This window comes from Hyperolius riggenbachi, chromosome 1 (assembly GCF_040937935.1).
Source record: "Hyperolius riggenbachi isolate aHypRig1 chromosome 1, aHypRig1.pri, whole genome shotgun sequence".
Taxonomy (NCBI): domain Eukaryota; kingdom Metazoa; phylum Chordata; class Amphibia; order Anura; family Hyperoliidae; genus Hyperolius; species Hyperolius riggenbachi.
In genome coordinates this window covers 426,504,985-426,528,878 of record NC_090646.1, presented here as the reverse complement: position 1 = coordinate 426,528,878, position 23,894 = coordinate 426,504,985, and the positions used below count along the sequence as shown (strand labels likewise).

Here is a 23,894-nt window from a genome sequence, read left to right as displayed (position 1 = left end):
ACACCCTGGAACTAGTCTGAAGTATAACAGAAAGATAACACAGATTCTGACAATAAGGTCTGAGTGCTTCCACGTAGTGGTCGCAACGACAGACAACCAGCGAATGACCAGCACCCAGTATATATAGCCCAGCGCTCTCCAGCACCTCCCCTAAGTGCTGGACCAATGGGAACTGGTACAATCGTCAGCTGACCGGCTTGGTCAGCTGACTTCCTTCTGGCTGTCATAAAAGTTCTGCCTCTCAGCGCGTCCTTCTGAACCTGTGTGGACTATCAGTCCCAGCCACACCAGACATGTCTTGTGTACCACCCGCTGCGCTGGACGCGGAGCCCACCGCACCGCTATCAAGGCATGCGGCGGTTTCTCCGCGTTCAGCCATACTGGCAGATGTAGGCCTACGCGTGCAAACCGCCGCGTTGGACGCGGAATCCGCCGCCTTGCTCTGAGCGCACGTGGCGGCTTTTCCGCGTTTTCTCACAGTACCCCCTCCCTGAGGAGTGGACTCCGGACAGCTCCTACCCGGTTTCTCAGGATTTAAGGCATGGAACTCCCTCTTCAATTCATCCGCATGCATGCGGCACTCAGGTACCCATGTTCTTTCCTCAATGCCATAACCCTTCCAGTGAACCAAATACTGTATCGAATTCTGTACAATACGTGAGTCTAAAATCTTTTCCACTTCATACACAGGTTGGTCGTCCACCATCACAGGGGGAGGAGGAGTGGAATCTACCTGCACTCCTGGCTTAAGCAGGGATACATGGAATGATCTCACCCCCCGCATACTGGCAGGAAGATCAATGGCATAAGTAACATTGTTGATTTTCCTGGTTACAGGCAAAGGACCCACGAATCTGGGTCCTAGCTTGGGTGAAGGCTGTTTTAGGGCCAAATGACGAGTGAACACCCAGACCAAGTCTCCTGGCCGAAACTTCCACTCTATGGAACGTTTCTTGTCAGCTTGTCCTTTCTGACTCTGAAAAGCCTTCTCTAGATTCTTTTTTACCATTCCCCAAATGTTTTTAAATGACTTTTGCCAAGCCTCCAGAGCTGGAAACGAAGTAGAGGCCACTGGCAATGGGGAGAACCTAGGCAACCTTCCTGTTACCACCTGAAATGGAGAGAATCCAGAAGAAGAGCTTTTCAAATTATTGTGTGCAAATTCTGCAAACGGCAACAACTTGACCCAATCAGTCTGTGCATCTGCCACATAACACCTTAAAAACTGTTCCAGAGATTGATTAATTCTCTCGGTCTGACCATTGGTCTGTGGGTGGTAGCCCGACGAAAATGAAAGTTCCATGCCCAACTGGTGACAGAATGCCCTCCAAAATTTGGAAACAAATTGGACTCCCCGATCAGACACTATATTCTCCGGAATACCGTGTAGCCGGAAGATATGCAGGATGAAAAGATCGGCCAACTCCTGGGCCGAGGGGAGTCCTTTCAGGGGCACGAAATGGGTCACTTTACTGAATCTGTCGACTACCACCCAAATGACCGACATGCCCTCAGACTTCGGGAGTTCGCCCACAAAATCCATGGACAAATGGGTCCATGGTTCACTCGGGGTGGGTAAAGGCTGCAACGTTCCCACAGGCGCCTGACGGGAGGGTTTACTTCTTGCACATACTGCACATTCTCTCACATACTCCTTGCAGTCAGTTGCCAATGAAGGCCACCATGCACACCTAGCAACAAGATCCTGTGTTCTGGTGGCACCAGGATGTCCAGCATTTTTGTGGGAGTGGAACATCTGCAAAATCTGGAGGCGGAATGGCAATGGTACAAACATGACTCCTTCAGGCTTTCCCTCAGGGACATCCTGTTGGAAAGGACTTAAAGTTTCAGTCCAGTTCCTCCAGGTCTCTGTGGCTGCCAACACCACTTTCTGTGGGAGAATAGTCTCTGGGTCGGAGGGCTGTGCTGTCTCTGGCTCGAAACATCTGGATAAAGCGTCCACTTTAACGTTTTTACTACCCGGGGTATACGTGATTATAAATCTGAATATCGAAAAAAACAGTGACCACCGAGCCTGTCGGGGACTCAATCTCTTAGCCCCCTCGATGTATTCCAAATTTTTGTGATCAGTGTAAACTGTAATCGTATGTTCTGCTCCCTCTAGCCAATGACGCCATTCTTCAAAGGCCAATTTAATGGCTAGGAGCTCCCTGTTGCCTATATCGTAGTTTTTTTCGGCGGGTGAAAATCTACGAGAGAAATAGGCACACGGGTGTAACCTTCCCTGCAACCCAGAACGCTGAGACAGCACAGCCCCTACCCCAACCTCTGAGGCATCTACCTCCACAATAAAGGGATAGGAGATGTCAACGTGTCTTAAAATGGGTGCAGTACAAAACAATTCCTTCAGGGTGGAGAAAGCAGCAAGAGCTTCGGAGGACCAATGGTTAGTATCTGCCCCTTTCTTTGTGAGACTGGTAAGGGGTGCGATGACTGTGGAGTACCCCTTTATGAACCTTCTATAGTAGTTAGCGAACCCTAAGAATCTCTGGAGAGCCTTCAGACCCACGGGCTGAGGCCACTCCAGAACAGCAGAGACTTTGGCAGGGTCCATAGGAAGGCCCGAGGTAGAAATGTACCCCAGAAAGGTGAGAGATGTTACCTCAAAAATGCATTTCTCCAATTTGGCATATAACATGTTTTGTCTTAGCTTGCACAACACAAACCTGACATGATCCCTATGCTCTGAGAGGTTGGCTGAGAAGATTAGTATATCATCCAAATATACCAGGACAAATTTGCCTAAAACCTCTCTGAACACCTCATTAATGAGTTCCTGAAAGACGACCGGGGCGTTACACAACCCGAAGGGCATCACCAGGTACTCGTAGGGCCCATCGGGTGTGTTAAAAGCCGTCTTCCATTCATCGCCCTCTCTGATCCGTACCAGGTTGTATGCACCCCGCAAATCCAATTTTGAGAAAATCTTAGCATTGGTGACCTGAGTAAATAAATCATCTATCAAAGGCAATGGATAGCGATTTTTTACTGTGATTTTATTCAGGCCCCGATAATCAATGCACGGCCAAAGGCCACCGTCTTTTTTCTTTACAAAAAAGAAACCTGAGCCAGCAGGCGACCGGGAAGGGCGAATGAACCCTTTAGCTAATTTTTCACGGATGTATTCCTGCATGGCCAATTTTTCGGGCCCAGATAAATTGTAGAGATGACCTCTAGGGGGCATACAACCAGACCGGAGATCAATAGGACAATCGAAAGGGCGGTGTGGAGGAAGTTTATCAGCCGATTTAGGACAAAACACGTCTGCAAACTCAGAATACTGATCTGGCAATCCCTCCACATGAATCTTGATCTCACCTAAGGTCACCTTCGCTAAACAATGATGAAAACACTGGGGAGACCAGCTCGTTAGCTGACCAGTAGCCCAGTCAATCTGAGGTGAGTGAAGTTGTAACCAAGGCATGCCAAGAATGATCGTGGAGGTGGACATACGTAACACAAAAAAAAAACAAATCTTCCCTATGCAACACCCCGACAGCGACCCCCACTTCTGGAGTCTGTGACAGAGGACTGTTACCCTGCAGAGGGGAATCATCTACTGCAGTAACCTGTATCTGTGGTTCTACCGGGGTGACCGGAATACCCAATTTTTTTTCAAATTCAAAATCCATAAAATTAGCCGCTGAGCCTGAGTCAATAAAGGCCTCAGTGACTTCAGACCTATCTTCCCATGAAATAGCACAGGGAAGAAGCAAACGTTTATCATCCAGGGGTAAAAATTGCTTGCCTAGGGTATTACCCCCGACTACACCTAGGCAGTAGCGTTTCCCGACTTCTTAGGGCAATTCTGTACTCTATGACCCCCCTCTGCACAATAAAGACAGAGACGCTCTGAGATTCTGTGTTTCCGCTCCACTTGAGACAATTTTGACCGACCAATCTGCATTGGCTCTGGTGGAGGTGAAGCGGGTGGAAGTGGAGTCACTGGGGGAGCAGCGTGGGACACCATTCTTACATGGTTTTTACCCCGGGTCTGTCTCTGATATCGCAGCCGGCGATCTATCCTGATGGCCGATGAAATGGCTTTATCGATGGACTTAGGTTCCGGCTGACTTAACATAAGATCAGAGACCTCGTCTGCCAACCCTGATAAAAAACAATCTAAAAGGGCAAATGTGTCCCACCTGGCCGATACTGACCAACTCCTAAATTCAGCAGCATAATCTTCAACCGGACTCTTGACTTGACGTAAAAGTTTGAGCTTCCGCTCAGAAGTCGAGGCAATGTCTGGATCGTCGTAAATTATAGCCATAGCTTTAAAAAATTCCTCTACAGAGGTTAGGGCCTGGTGACTGGTGGGAAGGCTATACGCCCAGGTCTGAGAATCGCCAGATAACAAGGTTTTAATAAAGGTAACCCTTTGGGCCACAGTTCCTGAAGAATTAGGTCTTAACTCAAAGTATAACACTCTACTTCTAAAATTTCGGAAGTCAGATCTGTGACCAGAAAATTTTTCAGGTACAGGCATACGTATGTCTGTGCTAAGAGGAGATCGCACATCCTTCACTGCCGTCTGGAGGGTTTGTAAAGATCCAGACAAAGCGTCCATTACCGTCTGGTGACTGCCCAGCACTATATTGATGTTTTCCACAGAAGTGGTAAGTGTGCCCAGACGGCTGGTGAGTGCGTCCATTTGCATTTTTTGGTCTGTCGTTCTGTAACGATCGGTGTAACACAGAGAGGATCTGATTATTGGTGATCTGCAGTATCACCAAAAATACAGATATATACCCGATTATTGATGATCTGCAGTATCACCAATAATCAGATATATTACTAACCTCTGGACACCTGAGAGATATGAGTGTTTGGTGTAACAGTAATACTTTGAGAATAATACCAGGAGGACAGGTACAAGGCAGTAAGGAATACTGCTAGAGTAAGTACCTTTCCGCAGCCTGAGACTCTCCCGCAGGGAGGAGTCAGACTGGGAGAGGGAAGGACCAGAGCGTGAGTAACACTAATAGGAGGATGTCACTGACTGATCTGTGAACTATCTCTTAACTGGGGAGATAGCTCTCAAGGTCGGACAAGCCAGGTCGGCAACACACGGACATACAAAGTACAAAGACAGGAGGCTGATTTGGTAATCCTAAGGCAAGCAGGGTTTGGCAACAGAGTATCAGATATAACGAAGTACCAAATCAGTGAACAGAAGAGTGGTCAGGAAAGCAGAAAGTCATAACAGATAATAAACAATGCCTAGTCTTGGGTGTGAGCTCCGTGATCATCAACACCCTGGAACTAGTCTGAGGTATAACAGAATGATAACACAGATTCCTAATCTGGGGTGTGAGGTCCTTGATCATCAACACCCTGGAACTAGTCTGAGGTATAACAGAATGATAACACAGATTCCTAATCTTGGGTGTGAGGTCCTTGATCATCAACACCCTGGAACTAGTCTGAAGGATAACAGAATGATAACACAGATTCCTAATCTTAGGTGTTAGGTCCTTGATCATCAACACCCTGGAACTAGTCTGAAGTATATGCAGTGGCTGGATAGTGTAATGGTTAAGGGCTCTGCCTCTGACACAGGAGACCTGGGTTCGAATCTCGGCTCTGCCTGTTCAGTAAGCCTGCACCTATTCAGTAGGAGATCTTGGGCAAGTCTCCCTAACACTGCTACTGCCTATAGAGCGCGTCCTAGTGGCTGCAGCTCTGGCGCTTTGAGTCCGCCAGGAGAAAAGCGCAATATAAATGTTCTGTGTTTGTTTGTTTGTTTGTTTATAACAGAAAGATAACACAGATTCTGACAATAAGGTCTGAGTGCTTCCACGTAGTGATCGCAACGACAGACAACCAGCGAATGACCAGCACCCAGTATATATAGCCCAGCTCTCTCCAGCGCCTCCCCTAAGTGCTGGACCAATGGGAACTGGTACAATCGTCAGCTGACCGGCTTGGTCAGCTGACTCCCTTCTGGCTGTCATAAAAGTTCTGCCTCTCAGCGCGCGCGCGCGCGTCCTTCTGAACCTGGATGCGGAATCCGCCGCCTTGCTCTGAGCGCACGCGGCGGCTTTTCCGCATTTTCTCACACAAATGAACATTACATAGTTACCTTGCCATCAGTTCCTCTCAGAAGCTCACCATTTTCTTCTGACAATTATCCCTTCCAGTTCTGACAATATGTTGTCAGATCTGAAATATATCAGTTGCTGTCAGTAAAATATCACTTGCTGTCAGTTGTAGCTGAGAGGAAAACTGATGTACCAGGTAATGTCCATGTTTCCCTATGGCTCAAGTGGGCGATGTTACAGTTTAACTGTGTGCTGACCAGAAAGCTGTTATGTGTAATATGCAGGAGAACAGAGGCGCCAAAAGGATAAAAGGAAGCTAAATGAGCTTAAAAACCAAAGCCATGGTAAATAGAGGAGGTAGTGGTGGACTTACCTCCTCCAAGTAGACACACAACGACTGTAGTAAACACAGTCAATATATTTTATTTATGAACTCCAAATATGCAACGCGTTTCGCAGGTTTGATCCCGCTTCATCAGGCAATAACAACGGAGCAATAGCATATGTGGTCAGTAGAAGAGCCAGGCAGAGGAGTCCACCCTGGGTGAAGGGTTGAACCCCCTTTTTCTCATCTACAGAGAGCGACTTCTTATTCCTGAGTGGGGTCAGGAAAATCTCCCCACCTACCTTTACAGTGGTTGCCTAATGGTAACCCTGGTTTGTGAGTATTAATATTTACTCTATCTAGTAACCATTTACCAGTACATATTACACTATTGGGGCTCTTGGTGTTCCTTGTTTTTACCTGTTATGTGTAATGGCCATTTTCAAAATGGAGGACGGAAAATTCCCTTGATCACAGCGAACAAACAGGACGTGGGAGAGGAGAAAGACACTGAGGAGTAGACTGCATGGAAGGTAAGTATGACTTGTGTATGCTTATTTTGACTTTTAATTTTCAGTTCAGGTTTTCTTTAAGTGAAAATGAAAGATCAGTTAGATTCTCAATGGCAAGCCTGAAATGAAAATAAACTTAAATACTTAAAGAGGAAGTGTTGCGAAAATCTTAAAATTTAAAACACATACAAATAAGAATTACATTTCTCCCAGAGTAAAATGAGCCATAAATTACTTCTCTCCTATCACAGTAGGTAGTAGAAATCTGGCATTACCGACAGGTTTTGGACTAGCCCATCTCTCCATAAGGCATTTTCAGCATGGCCTTTATTCTTTATAAAGACATTCCCTGAAAAAGATTTACATAAAGATTAGGGATGGGACGAATCCACAATTTCTTTGAATCCAAATACGAATCCGAATCTAAAAAAGGTTCTCGAATATCTTGAACCTTTCGAATCACGAATTTAACGAATCCTGCACATAATTGTGCAATCCATGGTATAATTGCCTGCAGTATAGGTACCCAGGCATAGGTACCCACAGTATAGGTAGCTAGGTAAAGGTGCCTTCAATATAGGTAGCTTTCAGTATAGGTAGCAAGGAATAGGGGCCTTCAGTATAGGTAGCAAGATAGGTGTGCCTTCAGTATAGGTAGCAGGGTATATTGCCTTCAGTATAGAGAGGTAGGTAGGTAAAGGGGCCTTTAGTATAGGTAGGTAGTTAAAGGGGTCTTCAGTATAGGTAGCAGGGTATATGGCCTTCAGTATAGGTAGGTAGGTAAAGGGGCCTTCAGTATAGGTAGCAGGGTATAGGGCCTTCAGTGTAGGTAGGTAGGTAAAGGGGACTTCCAGGGGCATAGCAATAGGGGTTGCAGAGGTTGCGACCACATCGGGGCCCTTGGGCCAGAGGGGCCCCAAAGGGCCCTCCCTCCAACTGCAGTATTAGCTCTCTATTGGTCCTGTGCTCATGCTAATCACTTCTATAAATACTTTGAATAGTGGTAATAATTAACTAGCTGTTCCCCATTACCTTCTTGCAACTCTGACACTGTAGTTGCCATTGGCAGGTTTTGGTGTGCCGTTATCAATTATTACGTAGAGAGTGCTTGTGGGGCCCCATTGTAAAACTTGCATCGGGGCCCACAGCTCCTTAACCACTTCAGTACCAGCACCCTCTGCCCCCTTAAAGAAAACCTGAACTGAAAATTAAAAGTCAAAATAACCATACACAAGTCATACTTACCTGCTGCGTAGTCTACTCATCAATTTCTTTCCCCTCTCCTGTGTCCTGTTTGTCCACTGTGATCAATGGAATTCTCCGTCCTCCATTTTGAAAATGGCCATTACCCCATAACAGCTTCCTGGTCACCACACAGTTAAACTGTAATATCGCCCACTTTAACCATAGGGAAACATGGACACATCAGTTCTCCTCTCAGCTGTAACTGACAGCAACTGATATATAACTGACGGCAACTGATATGTTTCAGTTCTGACAAAATGTTGTCAGAACTGGAAGGGATCATTGTCAGAAGAAAATGGTGAGCTTCTGAGAGGAACTGATGGCAAAGTAACTATGTAATGTTCATTTGAAGTTACCTCATGTGTTTGTTTTAAATAATTTTACTCAGTACAGGTTCCCTTTAAGGACCAGAGGGTGCTGGCACAGTAAACCGCTGCTTCCCGACAAATCTCCGCTAAAATCCGTCACTCCCGCCGGTCACGCCGCTCTGTCCCCGCCGCAGACTCCTCTCTCTGCCGTCTCTATGACGGCAGAGCGCTGTGCGCCGATCAGGAGCCGCTTTCATTGGCTCCTGACCCTGTCACTCAATGTAAGCCAATGGGAACGGCTTACAGGAATGACAGGGCCAGGAGCCAATGAAAACGGCTCCTGCCCGGCTCATAGTGCTCTGCCGTCATAGAGACGGCAGGGCAAGCAAATTTCGGCGGGGAGAAAGCGGCGGGAACAGCAGGGACGCGCGGTGAATGGGTGAATGGGATGTAGAGTTTACGTCCAGTCAGAACCGCAGCGCCACCTGCCCGCTGTAGAATCGTACTGCGTCGGTCCGCAGGTAGTTAACTACGCCACTGGGGCCTTCAGTATAGGTAGGTAGGTAAAGGGGTCTTCAGTATAGGTAGCAGGGTATAGGGCCTTCAGTATAGGTAAGTAGGTAGGTATAGGGGCCTTCAGTAAAGGTAGCAGGGTATAGGGCCTTCAGTATAGGTAGGTAGGTAGGTAGGTATAGGGGCCCTCAGTATAGGTAGCAGGGTATAGGGCTTCCTGTACAGGTAGGTAGGTAGGTTGGTATAGGGGCCTTCAGTATAGGAAGCAGGGTATAGGGCCTCCAGTATAGGCCCCCCCCCCCCCCGTGGCCTTCTCCTCTGCTCGCCCCCCGCGCATAAATGAGTTCCCGCTCACATTCCACTGGAGTGCAGAGTGGCAGACTTCTTGCTTACTTCCCTGTTCCCCCTAGTGGCCGCACCGGCTTTTACTGATGACGTAATAGTGAATGCAGGTCACTAGGGAGAACACGGAAGTCAGCGAGAGGTCTATGGCTCTGCACTCCGCTCTGGATAGGTGAGCAGATACTTTTTTCAAATATGTGGGGGGCAAGCGGAGGAGACGCAGGGGGACGGAGGGGGATGAGGGGGAGCGGCGGATGCGCGGGTACGCAGCGTCGGGATTCGGCGGATTTGGCGAGCGGTAAATGGCGTTGGGATTTGAATCCACAAATCCCGAATATTTCCCAATATTTGAGGGATTTGTGGATTCGCCGGAAAACCCTGAGAACCCTCCCTATGAGAAGATAGTCCAAAATCTGTCGGTGATGTCAGATTTCTACTACTTACTGTAAGTGACAGCAACATAGAAGAAAAGTAATTTATGGCTCATTTTACTCTGGGAGAAATGTACTTCTTATTTGTATGTGTTTTAAATTTTAATATTTTCGCCACAGTTCCTCTTTAAATAATTTTTATCTATAAGACTAATCCTAAATAGAACTTTTCTGAAGTGTCTGATTCTTATTTTTTATTTTAAAGATTACAGGCTTAGGTAAGTAGTTTCAGCCAGACAGAACAGTGACACGGTGGCTGTTCATTCAGCACCCACACAGAGTAATGAAGATCTTTGGAACTTTTCATACTATTTTGTAGTCAGGAATGTTTGCACAGCCCCACAGTTTTTTCACAACCACAGAAAAGTTTTATGGCCTTTAATTCGTTTTCAGGAGAGCTTACACTGCAGCCTGATTGCACTCATTTATTAAGCCTTGCAATGAAAAAACAAAATAACCAGGAACACAAACTTTCTAAGTACGATTGGCTCTGTATTGGTTCTATACTGTATCTTTAGCTCATTGTGCTACATGTAACTTCAGGTATGCGATAAATGCTATTCACATGTGAAACACCTATTAAAATACAAAGTTTGCGGTTGAAGGAGTCCGTAACAAGCTGAGTGGGAAATACATTGTTTACTGAGTCATTAGCAAGGTAGATAAAATGGATGATGTTTCGGACAGCACGTCCAAATGCTACGTACACACAATACAATTTTCTGGCAGATTTACCTGTCAGATCGACTATTTCCAACAGGTCTGATCTGATTTCCAATCAATTTTCCATAGACGTGAACGGACAATCGCTCGGACCTGTTGTAAATAGTTGATCTGGCAGGTAAATCTGCCAGAAAATTGTATCATGTGTCAGCATGAAATATGAGTTTTACTCATTTTGTCCCCGAGATGACAAACAACATTTCTTGGGAAATATTATATTTTTATAGCACTGATATATATTTATATAATGCTCTGCAGTTATTTAGTCCTGCCACTGTCCCTCAGAGGAGCACACAATCAACATTTTGCCACCTATCTGCAGGGATGGTTTTAGGTGAAATGGGGCCCCTGGCAAAAAATAAATATAGGGCCCCGTACATTTTCATTCTGTACTGACAGTACACTTGTGACCGCTACATATCCTGACTTGTGGGGCCCTTAATGTGCTTGAAGCCCTGGGCAATTGCCCATCTTGACCCTATGAAGGTACCGGTCCTACCTAACTGCAAACATTTTTTAACTAAGCCAGAGGCTGGTTTTGCCATATGAAAGGGAAACCGTGACCAAGAATTGAACTTCACTCCAATCAGTAGCTGATACCCCCTTTCCCATGAGAAACCTATTCCTTTTCTCAAACAGATCATCAGGGGGCGCTGTATGGCTGATATTGTGGTGAAACCTCTCCCACAAGAAACTCTGAGGACCATGGTCCTGGCAGTTTCCTGTCTGTGAACCCTGTTGCATTGTGGGGAATAGCTGTTTACAGCTGTTTCCAACAGCCAAAAAAGCAAGCAGCAGCTACATCACCTGCCAGCAGTACAAATGTCACCATGTGCTAATTATCAGAATGTAAATCGGGTATTTAAAAGATTTTACACTGGACAAACACTGACTAAATCATTTATACATAATTATTGTAAAAATGAAGCACTTTTTTTATTACATTATTTTCACTGGAGTTCCTCGTTAAGTGTGCTCTCCATTATAAACAAGGAGAACAATATTAGTAAATCAGGGTATTCAGTAACAAAGCTTGTTTTTATCTGTGTATGAGCTTCTTGGCTAATTTCTATAATCGATTTTAGGTACTACAGCTCCCAATTCTGATTATTACTTTCAACAGATAACGTAAAAGCGTAGGATAAACTTGAATTATTTCAACAAAACTGTATTATTTTACACAGTGGCCCAAATGCAATTCACTTTTTTCATATTCTATTTAAAATAACTTTCCAGCTCTTTTCAACTGAAAAAGTAACGAAAAGTAGGTGAAAAACTACTATCAAAGTTATTTTAAGCATTTTCTTGCTTTCTGGTGGCTTTAAAGACATTTTATCGACAAGTTTAGAATTAACACCTTGGAGAAAACTCAGGAGAAAAAGTTAATTGCATATGGCCCATTGTGTTCATACTTTTAACAGTGTGACTCAGTGAATGCTATGTCCATTTATCTAGGAGCTAAATGTAACCAACTGCAGTGGACCCAGCTTTGAAGGTGATGTGGTGTTGTCCTGTGCCAGTGGATACTGCACCAATCTGACATCAGTGGATATAAGCTGGACAGGCACCACCGATAAAGGCATCTCTGCCATTGTAGATGGTGTTACACGGTGAGTACAGTTTGTACACTATTTTCTTTTAAGACTATTTTGAACAAAGTGTCACTGAACCAACAACAAATAGTTAATTCCTGCACTCTCTTACAATCTCAAATGAATGAAAATTATCTATTAACTTCGACAGTCCTGTCTCCCATATGCTGGCACCAATATACAGAGTGAAGGACTATAGAATCTCCTTAAAGAGACACTGAAGTAAAAAAAAATATATGATATAATGAATTGGTTGTGTACTATGAATAATTACTAGAAGATTAGAAGCAAAGAAAATATTCCCATATTTTTTTTTTCAGGTATATAGTGTTATTTCTAACATTGCATCATTCTATAATATGTTCAGATTACACAACACTCAGCATTCAAAATTATTCTTTCAGAGCAGTCTGTGAACTAATGACCTCTCCTCTGGCAGAGAAAAAGTAAATAGTTCAATAACAGTTGAGATAATAAAAGTCAGAAAACAGCCCTCTCCACGACTTTGAAAGTCGTAAGGCTTAATGGCTTTTTTGCATAGAGATAACAACTGGAGTTTCTTAACTCTTCCTGTACTGGAAACAATTAGACTGATGTATCTGATCTTAATGTTTTATTTCTTAGCTGTAGTACACATACAAATCATAATAGCATCATTTTTTTTTCGCTTCAGTGTCTCTTTAACTACTTCAGCCTGTAGGTGTTTTCCCCTTCAGGATAGTAGCAATTTTCCTCTGTCAGCGCTCCTCCCATTCATTCGCCAATAACTTTATCACTACTCATCACATATGAATGATCTATATCTTTTTTTCGCACAAATAAAGCTTTTTGTGGCTGATACTTGTTTTCAGTAATTACTTTATTTTCTATGCATTTTATAGGCAAGCACACACAAAAAAAGAAAGAAATAATACACAATTTTTTCAATTCCATCTCCTATAGTTTTAAAATAAGCAATGCTGTTATAAATAAAACCCATCCATTTTATTTGCCCATTAGTCCTGGCTATCACAACATTTGAACTATGTTCCTAGCACAATGTATGGCATCAATATCTTATGTGCAAATAAAGGTGTATTTTTTTCTGTTTTTTTTTTCCCGTCCCCATCAATTGTAAGCACTTATGTACTAAAATAACAGTAATATACCCTCATGATATCCATATTTAAAAAAAAGCTTAGTCCCTAAAAAAGATTGTATCATTAGTGGGCACCATTAGCATGAGTGCCGATTCTTTATGTAAAATTATCAGAATGAGATGGTTCTGTGATCTGGTAGGTAGATGGCAACAAGAGTGGTTTTTATAGAAATATAGGGCAGGAAGTCATTGATGAATGAAGATAGAATCAGTATGTGACAATACAATTGTTTATTGCAAATTTGTATATTTTAAAGCATGCATGCTGAAATTTCACCTTAACTAACTTAGGACCAGCAGGCTTTGACCCCTGGTATGAATCCACTTTAATGGGTCAGTAGTATAGAAGTAGTATAAAGCTACTTATGCCTTGTACACTAATGCACCCCATACCATCATGGATGGTAACTTTTGTATGTTGATAACAAGTTGCATGTTTTTTTCCTCTCTTTTGGAAAGTGCGGTACCCATGATTTTCACTAATAATTTTAAATTTATCAGATCAAAGGATAGTTTTTTTACTTTGTTTCAGTCCATCTTAAAGTGTACCCGAGGAGGCACATGGGAGGCAAATGGACACAGAAGCATGTTCCCTGCTCAATGCCATCCCTTTGTCTCCCCTCCCAGCTGCTCTCTGCACCCCCTGCGCCACGTTCCTTAAAGGAGAGGCACTCCTGCAACCCCCCCCCCAACGTTAGGAATGCTCCTTCCCCTGCTCTCAATGGCCCAGCTCCGCCTCTTCTCCACCCATTTCCCGCCTCTCTCCTGCACCTCTGCACTCTGTGCTCCTAGAGGGAGAGCACAGAGTACTCTCTGCAGCGTTGTGACCCTGGGGTCGCTGCCATTTTTTTTTAACAAATCGAAAATGAGGGAAAATGGCTCTACCTGGTGCAATGTCAAGACAAATAGGTTATTTATAACAAAACAAGTTTGCTAGTTTTTTACATTTTAAATGAGGTAGTGTTTCTTCTTTTAGCTCAGACTTTGCAATTCTTTCATCATCTAGGGACAAGAAACACAGCAGGTATACATATGATATCACAAACAACATGAAATGGCATGCAGGATACATAGCTGGATTTTTCTTGAATGACTCTTGTTATTTAAAGCAGATAGATTGTATTTCAATACATAAACACAGTATAAGGTGTCACGAGATTGCAGTGAAACAATGAGGAGACCCAGATGAAGAAAAGGCACAGTGATATTTTTGGTTCAGACAGGTGTGTGAACTGTGGTACATTGCATAGGGGTAATTGTCAGGTGAACAATGACATCTGTTCAGCTGAGGACTAACATATTAAAAAGCTGAATGAAAGGAACGGCTCTGTTGCCTATAACAGACAATAGACTTGCTTTGTTTGAGCTGAGATCCTTGGCAATGAGCTATGGATCCAGCAAAGCTGGCAATCACCCATTTACAACAAAACATTGCCCATGCATAACTATGCACAACAAAAATTCCCTGTTTGCCAGCTACCACCATGGTCTCATATAGCTATGGCAGAAAACAAAAGGTATGGGACACTGCTATAGAACCATGAAACATGCACTAAGGCTGGGGCCACACTTGTTGAAAAGCGCGTGCAACATATTGCCCCTATGCAATTACCTTTATGAATCATGACCATGGCTGTCAGACTCCTGCTTTGCATTGTGGAACTTGTAGTTCCTTAACAGCTGGAGAGCGAAGTTTGCAGATCAGTGTCTTATGTGATATTTTCAGATTTGTCAATAAAATGCCTTTTAACCCATCAGCAGGCAAGACAATACTCAAAATAATTTAGATAGTACCATTTCACCTACCTTTTGGTACTTTTTCAATTGCAAAGCACTGAACAGTTATTTTAAATAGAAGATGAAAAATTATCTCCTACGAGAAAACTCAGGAGAAAAAGTGAATTGCATATGGGCCCAGGTATTGCTCCAAATGACTGGAGCAAACCTTTTTAATATGAAAAGTGATGGTGCTTACAGCAAAGCAGTGCCATCCCTGCAAATTTACATGTACTACTGTGGAACCAAATACTGTATAAGCATTCAAAGTCTTGCGAGACCAAAAGTAAATGCTTTAGGGCTTGTTCACACTGGCTGTGGCTGAGCGCAGAGTGGTACAGAGCACAGAGTGGTACAGACCCATTAACCACAAGTTAATAGGAAAGGATAACCCTAGCCACCCCCCCCCCCCACCCACCCACACACACCACCACCATGTGTTAGAGAGCTTTGCAAATAAGGTTCAAGAGTTTCATTCACTCCTTTTTTCCCCGTTTTTTAGAGCTTGGAAATAGACCACTCAAATCCAAGAGCTGCTGCATTAATTAGCCCATTTCCAGGCTTCATGCATTTGCACAAAAATAGTATGCAATTTGCATAAATTCAGCCAAATAGTATACTGGTTGAGCTTAGATCAGGGTTCCCAGCTCAAACTGTACTAACTGCATAATGTAAAACAGTAAGGAGTCTCTGGGCAAGGCTCCCTAATCCTTCTGGTTGTCTGTGAAGTGCGACCTAAGTACCTGCTACAGTAGAAAAGCGTCAATATGAATGTTATATGTCTTGTCTTTGACTATTCCTAGTTTCAAGCATTGACATTTACCATGCAGAAATTGTACTGGTTGCTACAATGCTTTCTATCATACTTTTCAAAATTCTTATATATCAGCACAATTACACAATTATTTTTAAGCCTACAAGTGGAAATTCTCCTTCTTTATCTGTACAGCAATATGTATATAATTATCTAGAAAAAGCCATAGACAATGTAGTTGTTGACCATCCATAATTACATAGGTGAAATAAACTGATTTTATTCGCCATCTATTCCTACAGATTGAAAGCTCTGTCAATAAATGGCTGCAAAATTACAGATCAAGCCATCACTGCCCTTTTAAAGAAACATAGTAAAAGGTATGTATTCCTTAGGTGCTAATTGTATAAACCACACAAAAAAATGCTAATTTAGCCTTGTCTTCAAAAGGCTACATTAGCTCTGATTCAATTTACTTTTTATCCCAAGTTTTCTCCTCTGAGATAATTTTTCATCTTTAGTTTAAAATAACGTTTGTAATCTGCAATTGAAAACGTGCCAAAAAGTATTTTCTTGCTTGCTGGTGGCTTAAAAAGCATTTTATTTATAATCTGAAAATGTCACCTAGAAGAAAACTTTGGAGAAAAAGTGAATTAGATCAGACCAATAGACTGCTTGATGCACTTTTCTATTTCTGAATGTCAAAGCTGTTGTAGTATCTTTAAGATGTATGTTGTGTTCGGTTTCTAATAGATATTTATGTTCAGTCTTATCAAACTAGAAGTATTTGGCTGCCATGCCCTCACTGCTCATTGCTTGATTTCTCTAACTACTGAGTGTTCCCATCTGGAGAACTTAAACATTGGCAGAGTACCGAAAGTCACTGATGTTTGTCTGACAAAGATAGCGTCCAATCTACACAAGATGAACACACTCAATCTGACAGGCCTGAATGTGGTAAGTTATAAACATCTGGACACTTTGTCCTAACAAACTAGCTGATTATTTAATTGTGTGTATTTGAAAGTCCAAAATCTTCAACATGTTTGTTAACTTTGGCAATCCTACTACTTGTTGTATCCAGTGGGATGTGACACACTGTAGTCAGTCATGTTATAGCTTTAACCATGAGTGTAATAACTACTTAAGGACTGAGCTAATTGAAATCTGCGCCCTGTTTTGGTAGAGCGTAGATTTCAATTAGTCGCCGCTGCGCGCATCCGCCGTTTCCGTTGTTCCCGCCTCTTAATCCCCGCCGTCAGTCACCGCAGCTCTATGGCTCTGCCTGTGTCTATGATGGCAGAGCCCTGTGAGTGGGTCAGGAGCCGATTTAATTGGCTCCTGGCCCTGTCTTTCATTGTAAGCCGCTCTCATTGGCTTACATTGATAGGCAGGGTCAGGAGCCAATGAAAGCAGTCCTGACCGGCTCACAGGAACTCTGCCGTCATGAAGACGGCAGAGTGGGTTACCCAGGATCCCGACGTGCGGCGGTTGCAAAGAGTATGTGCGGCGATTTGTCGGTATTCTGTCAGGATTCTGCCGTTTCTGTACCAGCGGTCTCTGGTCCTTAAAGGGAACATTAACTGAGAGGAATATGGATGTTGCCTTTTAACCTTCCTGGCGGTAAGCCCGAGCTGAGCTCGGGCTATGCCGCGCAGGAGGATTTCTCAAGCCCTGCTGGGCCGATTCGCATAAATTTTTTTTGCAACACACAGCTAGCACTTTGCTAGCTGCGTGTGCATTCCGATCGCCGCCGCTGCCCGCCGATTAGCCGCCGATCGCCGCGCCCCCCCCCCCAGACCCCGTGCGCTGCCTGGCTAATCAGTGCCAGGCAGCGCTGAGGGGTGGATCGGGACTCCATGTGACGTCACGACGTCGGTGACGTCATCCCGCCCCGTTGCCATGGCGACGGGGAAGCCCTTCAGGAAATCCCATTCTTTGAACAGGATTTCCTGATCAAAGATCGCTGGAGGCTATCGAAGCGGGCAGGGGGATGCCGCTGCACAGCGGCTATAATGTAGCGAGCCCTAGGCTCGCTACATGATTTAACAAATTTTTTTTTTTTTAAAGCCACTGCACTGCCCCCTGGTGGTTTCTAATAGACCACCAGGAGGGTTAAGCAATACCAGTTCCCTGACTATTCTGCTGATCTCTGTGGTTGCAGTAGTGGCTGAATCACTGAATCACACACCTGAAACAAGCATACAGCTAATCCAGTCTGGCTTCAGTCAGAGCACCTGATCTGCATGCTTCTTCAGGGGCTGTGGCTAAAAGTATTAGAGACACAGGATCAGCAGGAGAGTCAGGCAACTGGTATTATTTTAAAAGGAAAAATCGATATCCTTCTCAGTTTAGGTTCCCTTTAAGAGGGCAGAGACCGCTGGTACTTAAGTGGTTAAAGTGGGCTTGTACTGGATTACTGCATCTCTATGTGACAGTATGGATTATAGTATACAGCCTTTCTACCATAGTGTTAGGAGTCCAGCTCTACTTTGTTCACCTTGTTGGTACCTAACATTTGCCTAAATGCTTATTATTTCTGCTCATCGGCAGACGGTGCTCTGCAGTGCTTTCTGGACATTGGTGACCCTCCTACAAGCTGTTTGGATATTTAGTGAACCATGTTACCTGTTGCTTTTTTGCATCTAAAGGAATCCAAGCAGCTTTCTTTCTCTGTAGTTTGTCCTGGTTTCTAATAGCTGTAGAAGCTGCCATGCCCTCCTCCCCTTCTTATCTATCCAGGGGGAGGTGTGAAGGGGCTCAACTGTGGCTCTCTAAAGTACAGTGTCCTATCTGCCACAGCCCCCCCCCCCTCCCGCTGATGGAAGCTTTGTTTGCTCATTGCTTCTGCAAATTACAGCAATCCTTATCTACCCGCTCTTGCTGCAAATGGAAGGCCACGGATGTGGAGCAATGACAGCCTCTAACAAACATTTAAATGTAAAAAAAGAAGGGGTAGAGTGAATTTTTTTTAGTAATCAGTCACAATGTTAATATGCATTTTAATGTGCTATTGAGATGTCCTGGGTGCAAAAAAATTGTGCTCAGCTCACTTTAAGGACTCCACCCACTTCAGAACTTTGACAAAATTTCAGTTCAGTTTGGCTCTGCTGCTTAGATGTGTGCTCCCTGCTCTGTATTGTATTGTTCTGACCTCCCGGCTTTATTCCTTTTTGCTTTACCTTGATTTGACTTAGTGTTATTCTACCATCTGGCGCAGCTTTCTATATATTGTATCTAGTTTGTTTGTTTGTTTGTATTAGGTTTGCTGTGCTTTAAGGACAACTATCAGAAACCAAGTGTTAAAAACTACTTGTAACGATTGCGGAATTATCTCCGTGGTCAGCGCACAACATGTGCGCTGACACTGCGGAAGTCCTCCACAAGCGTATAAAACAATAGAACCCAGCTTTGGTGCTATGCACCTGTAAAGAGAAAGTGAGCACAGAGACAGAATGTATGTGTGTCCACCAATCTAGTCGCCACCCGGCGACAGCGAACACACCACAGCGGAAATGCAGTGGGAATACAATCGCAAGAGTGGCGATTGCCAATAGTGACACAAGACCGAGTAAGACAGAGCACAAATGTAGCAAGAAAGACACAGCAAATAACAATGATCAGAACGCCAAGGAAATTAACAAACGCACTCGCTAAGCGCGGTCGCCGTGTGAAAAGCGCAACAGCGACAAAGCACGCTAATGGCGCGGTCTCCGCACAAAAAGCGCAACAGAGACAAAGCACGCCAACCCAAACTAACCGATGTAACACAAAAACGAAAAGAGAACGTGAACGCTTGCTAAACGGTTGCCTCACAGAGCCTACAGCAAGCGTTCGCTCCAGACAAGACAGACAGAAGGAGTAGCCAGCAGCAACCGAAGCTCTGGCCTACACTCCCAGACAGAAGAAACCACCGCCACTACCGCTAGGGCGAATGCGATCCCAACAGACAGTACGATTTCCTGTCGACCGCCGCCGGTGACAAGACAATCGCAACAGATAGACAGTACAAAGCAAAACAGATAATACAATCTGACTACGCTAGAAGGAATGCCTAGTGCATTCCCAAGAAATTACTCTAAGATAATCTTTAGCAAATGATTTGCAAAGGCTGACACTCCATGTAAGTAAGCAGAAACAAACCAGTATGACCAGCAGGGAATTCTGGGAAGAAATGGTATTTATACTGCAAGCCATCAAAGGAAGCAGCTAAGCAATTTGCATGACAAGTATATGCAAATTCCTCACTAGCAGAGCAACTCTGAAACTTGCAAAGTGAAGACAGGTCTCTTTTCCGGAGACCTGCAGCACTCAGACCTAAAGAATGGTCAAACAGCTGTCTGCCTGTGCAGACAGCTGAGCAGATCATTACAGTACCCCCCCCCCCTCCAGGGACGGCTTCCAGACGTCCCTCAAAACTGATATCTCCAAGGAAACAGTCCGACTGAACACTCATGAAGGTCGGGGCAGCCCGACAAGGCCCAATTCCAGAGTCAGTCCTCCCAAAACTGAACTCATCGGAAGGAGAAGCCACCGAAACATGCCCATCAGTACTACAAGTCTCAGCGTAACACTCATCAGAACTGTGAATACCAGAGAAGAACCCATCGACACTCTCCGAGCAATACCCACCACCTTCCAGGGACCCTCCAAAAATACCAAACCTGCCACAATACCTATTTGAAGTGTCCCTTTCCAAAGAGAAGCCACTGTTGATCCCATCCAGGGTACCAGGAAACATTTCTCCCAGGATCTCCCAGAACACTTTGAAGCTCCGCAGAGGTCCCAAGAGGCCAGAATGTTCACCAGGCTCACATGGAGAACTATCAAGAACCCCCATGGAACCTATGACAATTCCAAATTCAGGATTACCAGGACAACCATCAAGATCAGGGCTTTCAGGGATCACTTCTGGGCATGCAGGCAATATCAGAATATGTCTCCACCGAGGAAGCATCCGAGCATGCTGGCAACCGAGACCCACTTGGGCATCCTGGCTCACAGAGCGCATCGGGGTACACTAGCACAGGAGAAACCTCAGGACACGTCGAGGAACTGCCAACCTCAGAGTGCGTCACGAAAAGACCAAAACCAGGACCGAGCAAAGAATCATCACAAGTAGTGGTCACAAGCACTGGTCTTTCAAAAGAAGACTTGGACTCAGACTTAGAAATCTCTGTGACTGTAATTGTATCCAACCAGAACTCATCATTGACTACGCATGACTGGAGCTCCACAAGAGCTGCAAAGGTAGTCAGCATAATGGCAATGCCTACCAAAGTGGGCAAAACCTCAAACGGCCCTGCGGGGCAGGAGGCACCTCCTAAAAGTTCTGCACCCTTTGGGAGGAACTCAGAGACCTCCAGAACATCAAACAAGACCTCAGAAGCATCATTTCCCCAGTTTTCTGACAAGGATTCTTAACTATCCATGTTACAGGGCCGAACATCAAATACCTCTTGCGGACAAGGCAAATGTCCCAGGGATGGTTCTACCATATGCTGAGACTGAATTTCATCATCTAGAACAGGATGCACAGGAATATCTAGTGAAACCAATACTGACTCCCTAGTTTAGTTTCACTGCAGGCAGAATCCTTCATAGCAGTCAAACCAGACTGCAATTCTGAAATGGCAGAACAACAGATAAAATTAGCTGCAATACCTAGAGGCGCCTCTGGGCTCCCTGCAGAAGATTTATTGCACAGTAATATTGACTCATCCAGAGTACAGGGTGGAAAGTCATTACTTTCCTCAGTATCAGATTCACAAAACCAAAGCGCTGTCTCACCCTTAGACTCGGCTAATAATGTCGAATCCGAGGAGTCAGAGCACAAAATTTGCGAATCCAAGATCGCTTTAGGTTGTGAAACTGACGCTTCCAGAGCGCAAGCCTCCGCAATCTGTGGAGCAGACTGCAAAGTGTTCAAAACAGAAATACTGGAACCACTGTCATCTGGCAACATGCCTTTACAGGTGTGAACAGAGCGAGACATAGATTTATTTGCAGAAGAGGTTGTGACAACAACATGAGAGACTTTATTAGTCATATTAACATTACTCTTGAGGCTGCATGGTTTAGGAATTTTCCCTATAGCAGGATCATAGATGGAGGGTCTTAAAAAATCACTGGGAGGAAAAGATCTGTTTTTAAGCGACAAGGGATCCCACATATCTTTGACAAAACTGACACACTCACGCCGATCACAATCTGCAGGAACATCTGAGAAACAGGCCTCAGATCGCACAGACTTAAACTTCACACCAGCAGAAGAGAATCTTTCAGAATTCGCACAGGTGTCAACCACAGTAGTACACCCATTCATTTCAGATCGCACAGTGTCTAAGCTCACTTGCTTCACCCCAGAAAGGCAGGAACAATTATCTCATAACGGTGTCTCTTTATTGGAATCAATTGGTTGGTGTGTGTGCAATTCATATAAAATCGTCTGCCACACACAAATCACCGGATCCACAAAACATTCATCACACTCATCAGAGTCAATCAAAGTGTACACAGAATTAACACAAGCATTAAGAGTCACTTCGATTTTTGCGATGTAAAAATCGCAAAACGCCTTCCAATCCATCTCGAACTCCTCAATCAGAGCCCCAATCTCCCATGGAGCAAATGGAGGCTCAAACAACCCTGTATCAAGGTAATACTCATACGGGTTGAGCTCAGGAACATGCATAGATCTTCCTACTCCTTTAATATACTGAATGGTTTTGCATGGATGGGATAGAATAGTTGAGTGATTAGCAGATACATATTCATCAAGAATGGGTGGTAAACAAGGCAGTTTAAACCAGTGGGAGAAAATAAATGTAAGAAATTGATAAGGATTATCATCCCAGGAATTGCTTTTCAAAATATCATAAGCCCATACAAACAGATCTCCATGCAATAGAGTATGAGCTAATTGGAGAGCTGACGTGGACGCATCAGAAATTTGCATGTAGGATTCAGAAGGAATCTTACACATTCAGAAAGGAAGTCCTCTTTGGTTTCAGGGACTAGTCTTTTAAAGCTCTTAAAGGTATAAGAACCATATTCGACAAAAACGTACAAATCGGAAATTCCCTCTACACTGGGAATTTGGGTTTGGCTGGTCATTCTGTAAGGATTGCAGAAATATCTCCGTGGTCAGCGCACAAGATGTGCGCTGACACTGCGGAAGTCCTCCACAAGCGTATAAAACGATAGAACCCAGCTTTGGTGCTATGCACCTGTAGAGAGAAAGTGAACACAGAGACAGAATGTATGTGTGTCCACCAATCTAGTCGCCACCCAGCGACGGCGAACACACCACAGCAGAAATGCAGTAGGAATGCTATCGCAAGAGTGGCGATTGCCAATAGTGACACAAGACTGAGTAAGACAGAGCACAAATGTAGCAAGAAAGACACAGCAAATAACAATGATCAGAACGCCAAGGAAAATAACAAATGCACTCGCTAAGCACGGTCGCCGCTTGAAAAGCACAACAGCGACAAAGCACGCTAATGGCGCGGTCTCCGCACAAAAAGCGCAATAGAGATAAAGCATTCCAACCCTAACTAACCGATGTAACACAAAAACGAAAAGAGAATGTGAACGCTTGCTAAACGGTTGCCTCACCGAGCCTACAGCAAGCGTTCGCTCCAGACAAGACAGACAGAAGGAGTAGCCAGCAGCAACCGCAGCTCTGGGCTACACTCGCAGATAGAAGGAACCACCGCCACTACCGCTAGGGCGAATGCGATCCCAACAGACAGTACGATTTCCTGTCGACCGCCGCTGGTGACAAGACAATCGCAACAGATAGACAGTACAAAGCAAAACAGATAATACTATCTGACTACGCTAGAAGGAATGCCTAGTGCATTCCCAAGGAATTACTCTAAGATAATCTTTAGCAAACGATTTGCAAAGGCTGACACTCCAGGTAAGTAAGCAGAAACAAACCAGTATGACCAGCAGGGAATTCTGGGAAGAAATGGTATTTATACTGCAAGCCATCAGAGGAAGCAACTAAGCAATTTGCATGACAAGTATATGCAAATTCCTCACTAGCAGAGCAACTCTCTTTTCCAGAGACCTGCAGCACTCAGACCTAAAGAATGGTCAAACAGCTGTCTGCCTGTGCAGACAGCTGAGCAGATCATTACACTATTAAGGACAAATAATG

General features: G+C 44.3%; 1 protein-coding gene across 1 annotated transcript in view; it reads left to right on the top strand.

Annotated features, from left to right (window-relative positions):
• LOC137518697 (uncharacterized) overlaps window positions 1-23,894 on the top strand; it is a 92,465-nt gene that overhangs the window by 47,783 nt on the left and 20,788 nt on the right. The window contains exons 9-11 of the mRNA XM_068236876.1: window positions 11,920-12,074; window positions 16,027-16,104; window positions 16,492-16,681. Coding sequence (XP_068092977.1) covers window positions 11,920-12,074; window positions 16,027-16,104; window positions 16,492-16,681 — 423 coding nt within the window. The remainder of the gene's footprint in view (window positions 1-11,919; window positions 12,075-16,026; window positions 16,105-16,491; window positions 16,682-23,894) is intronic.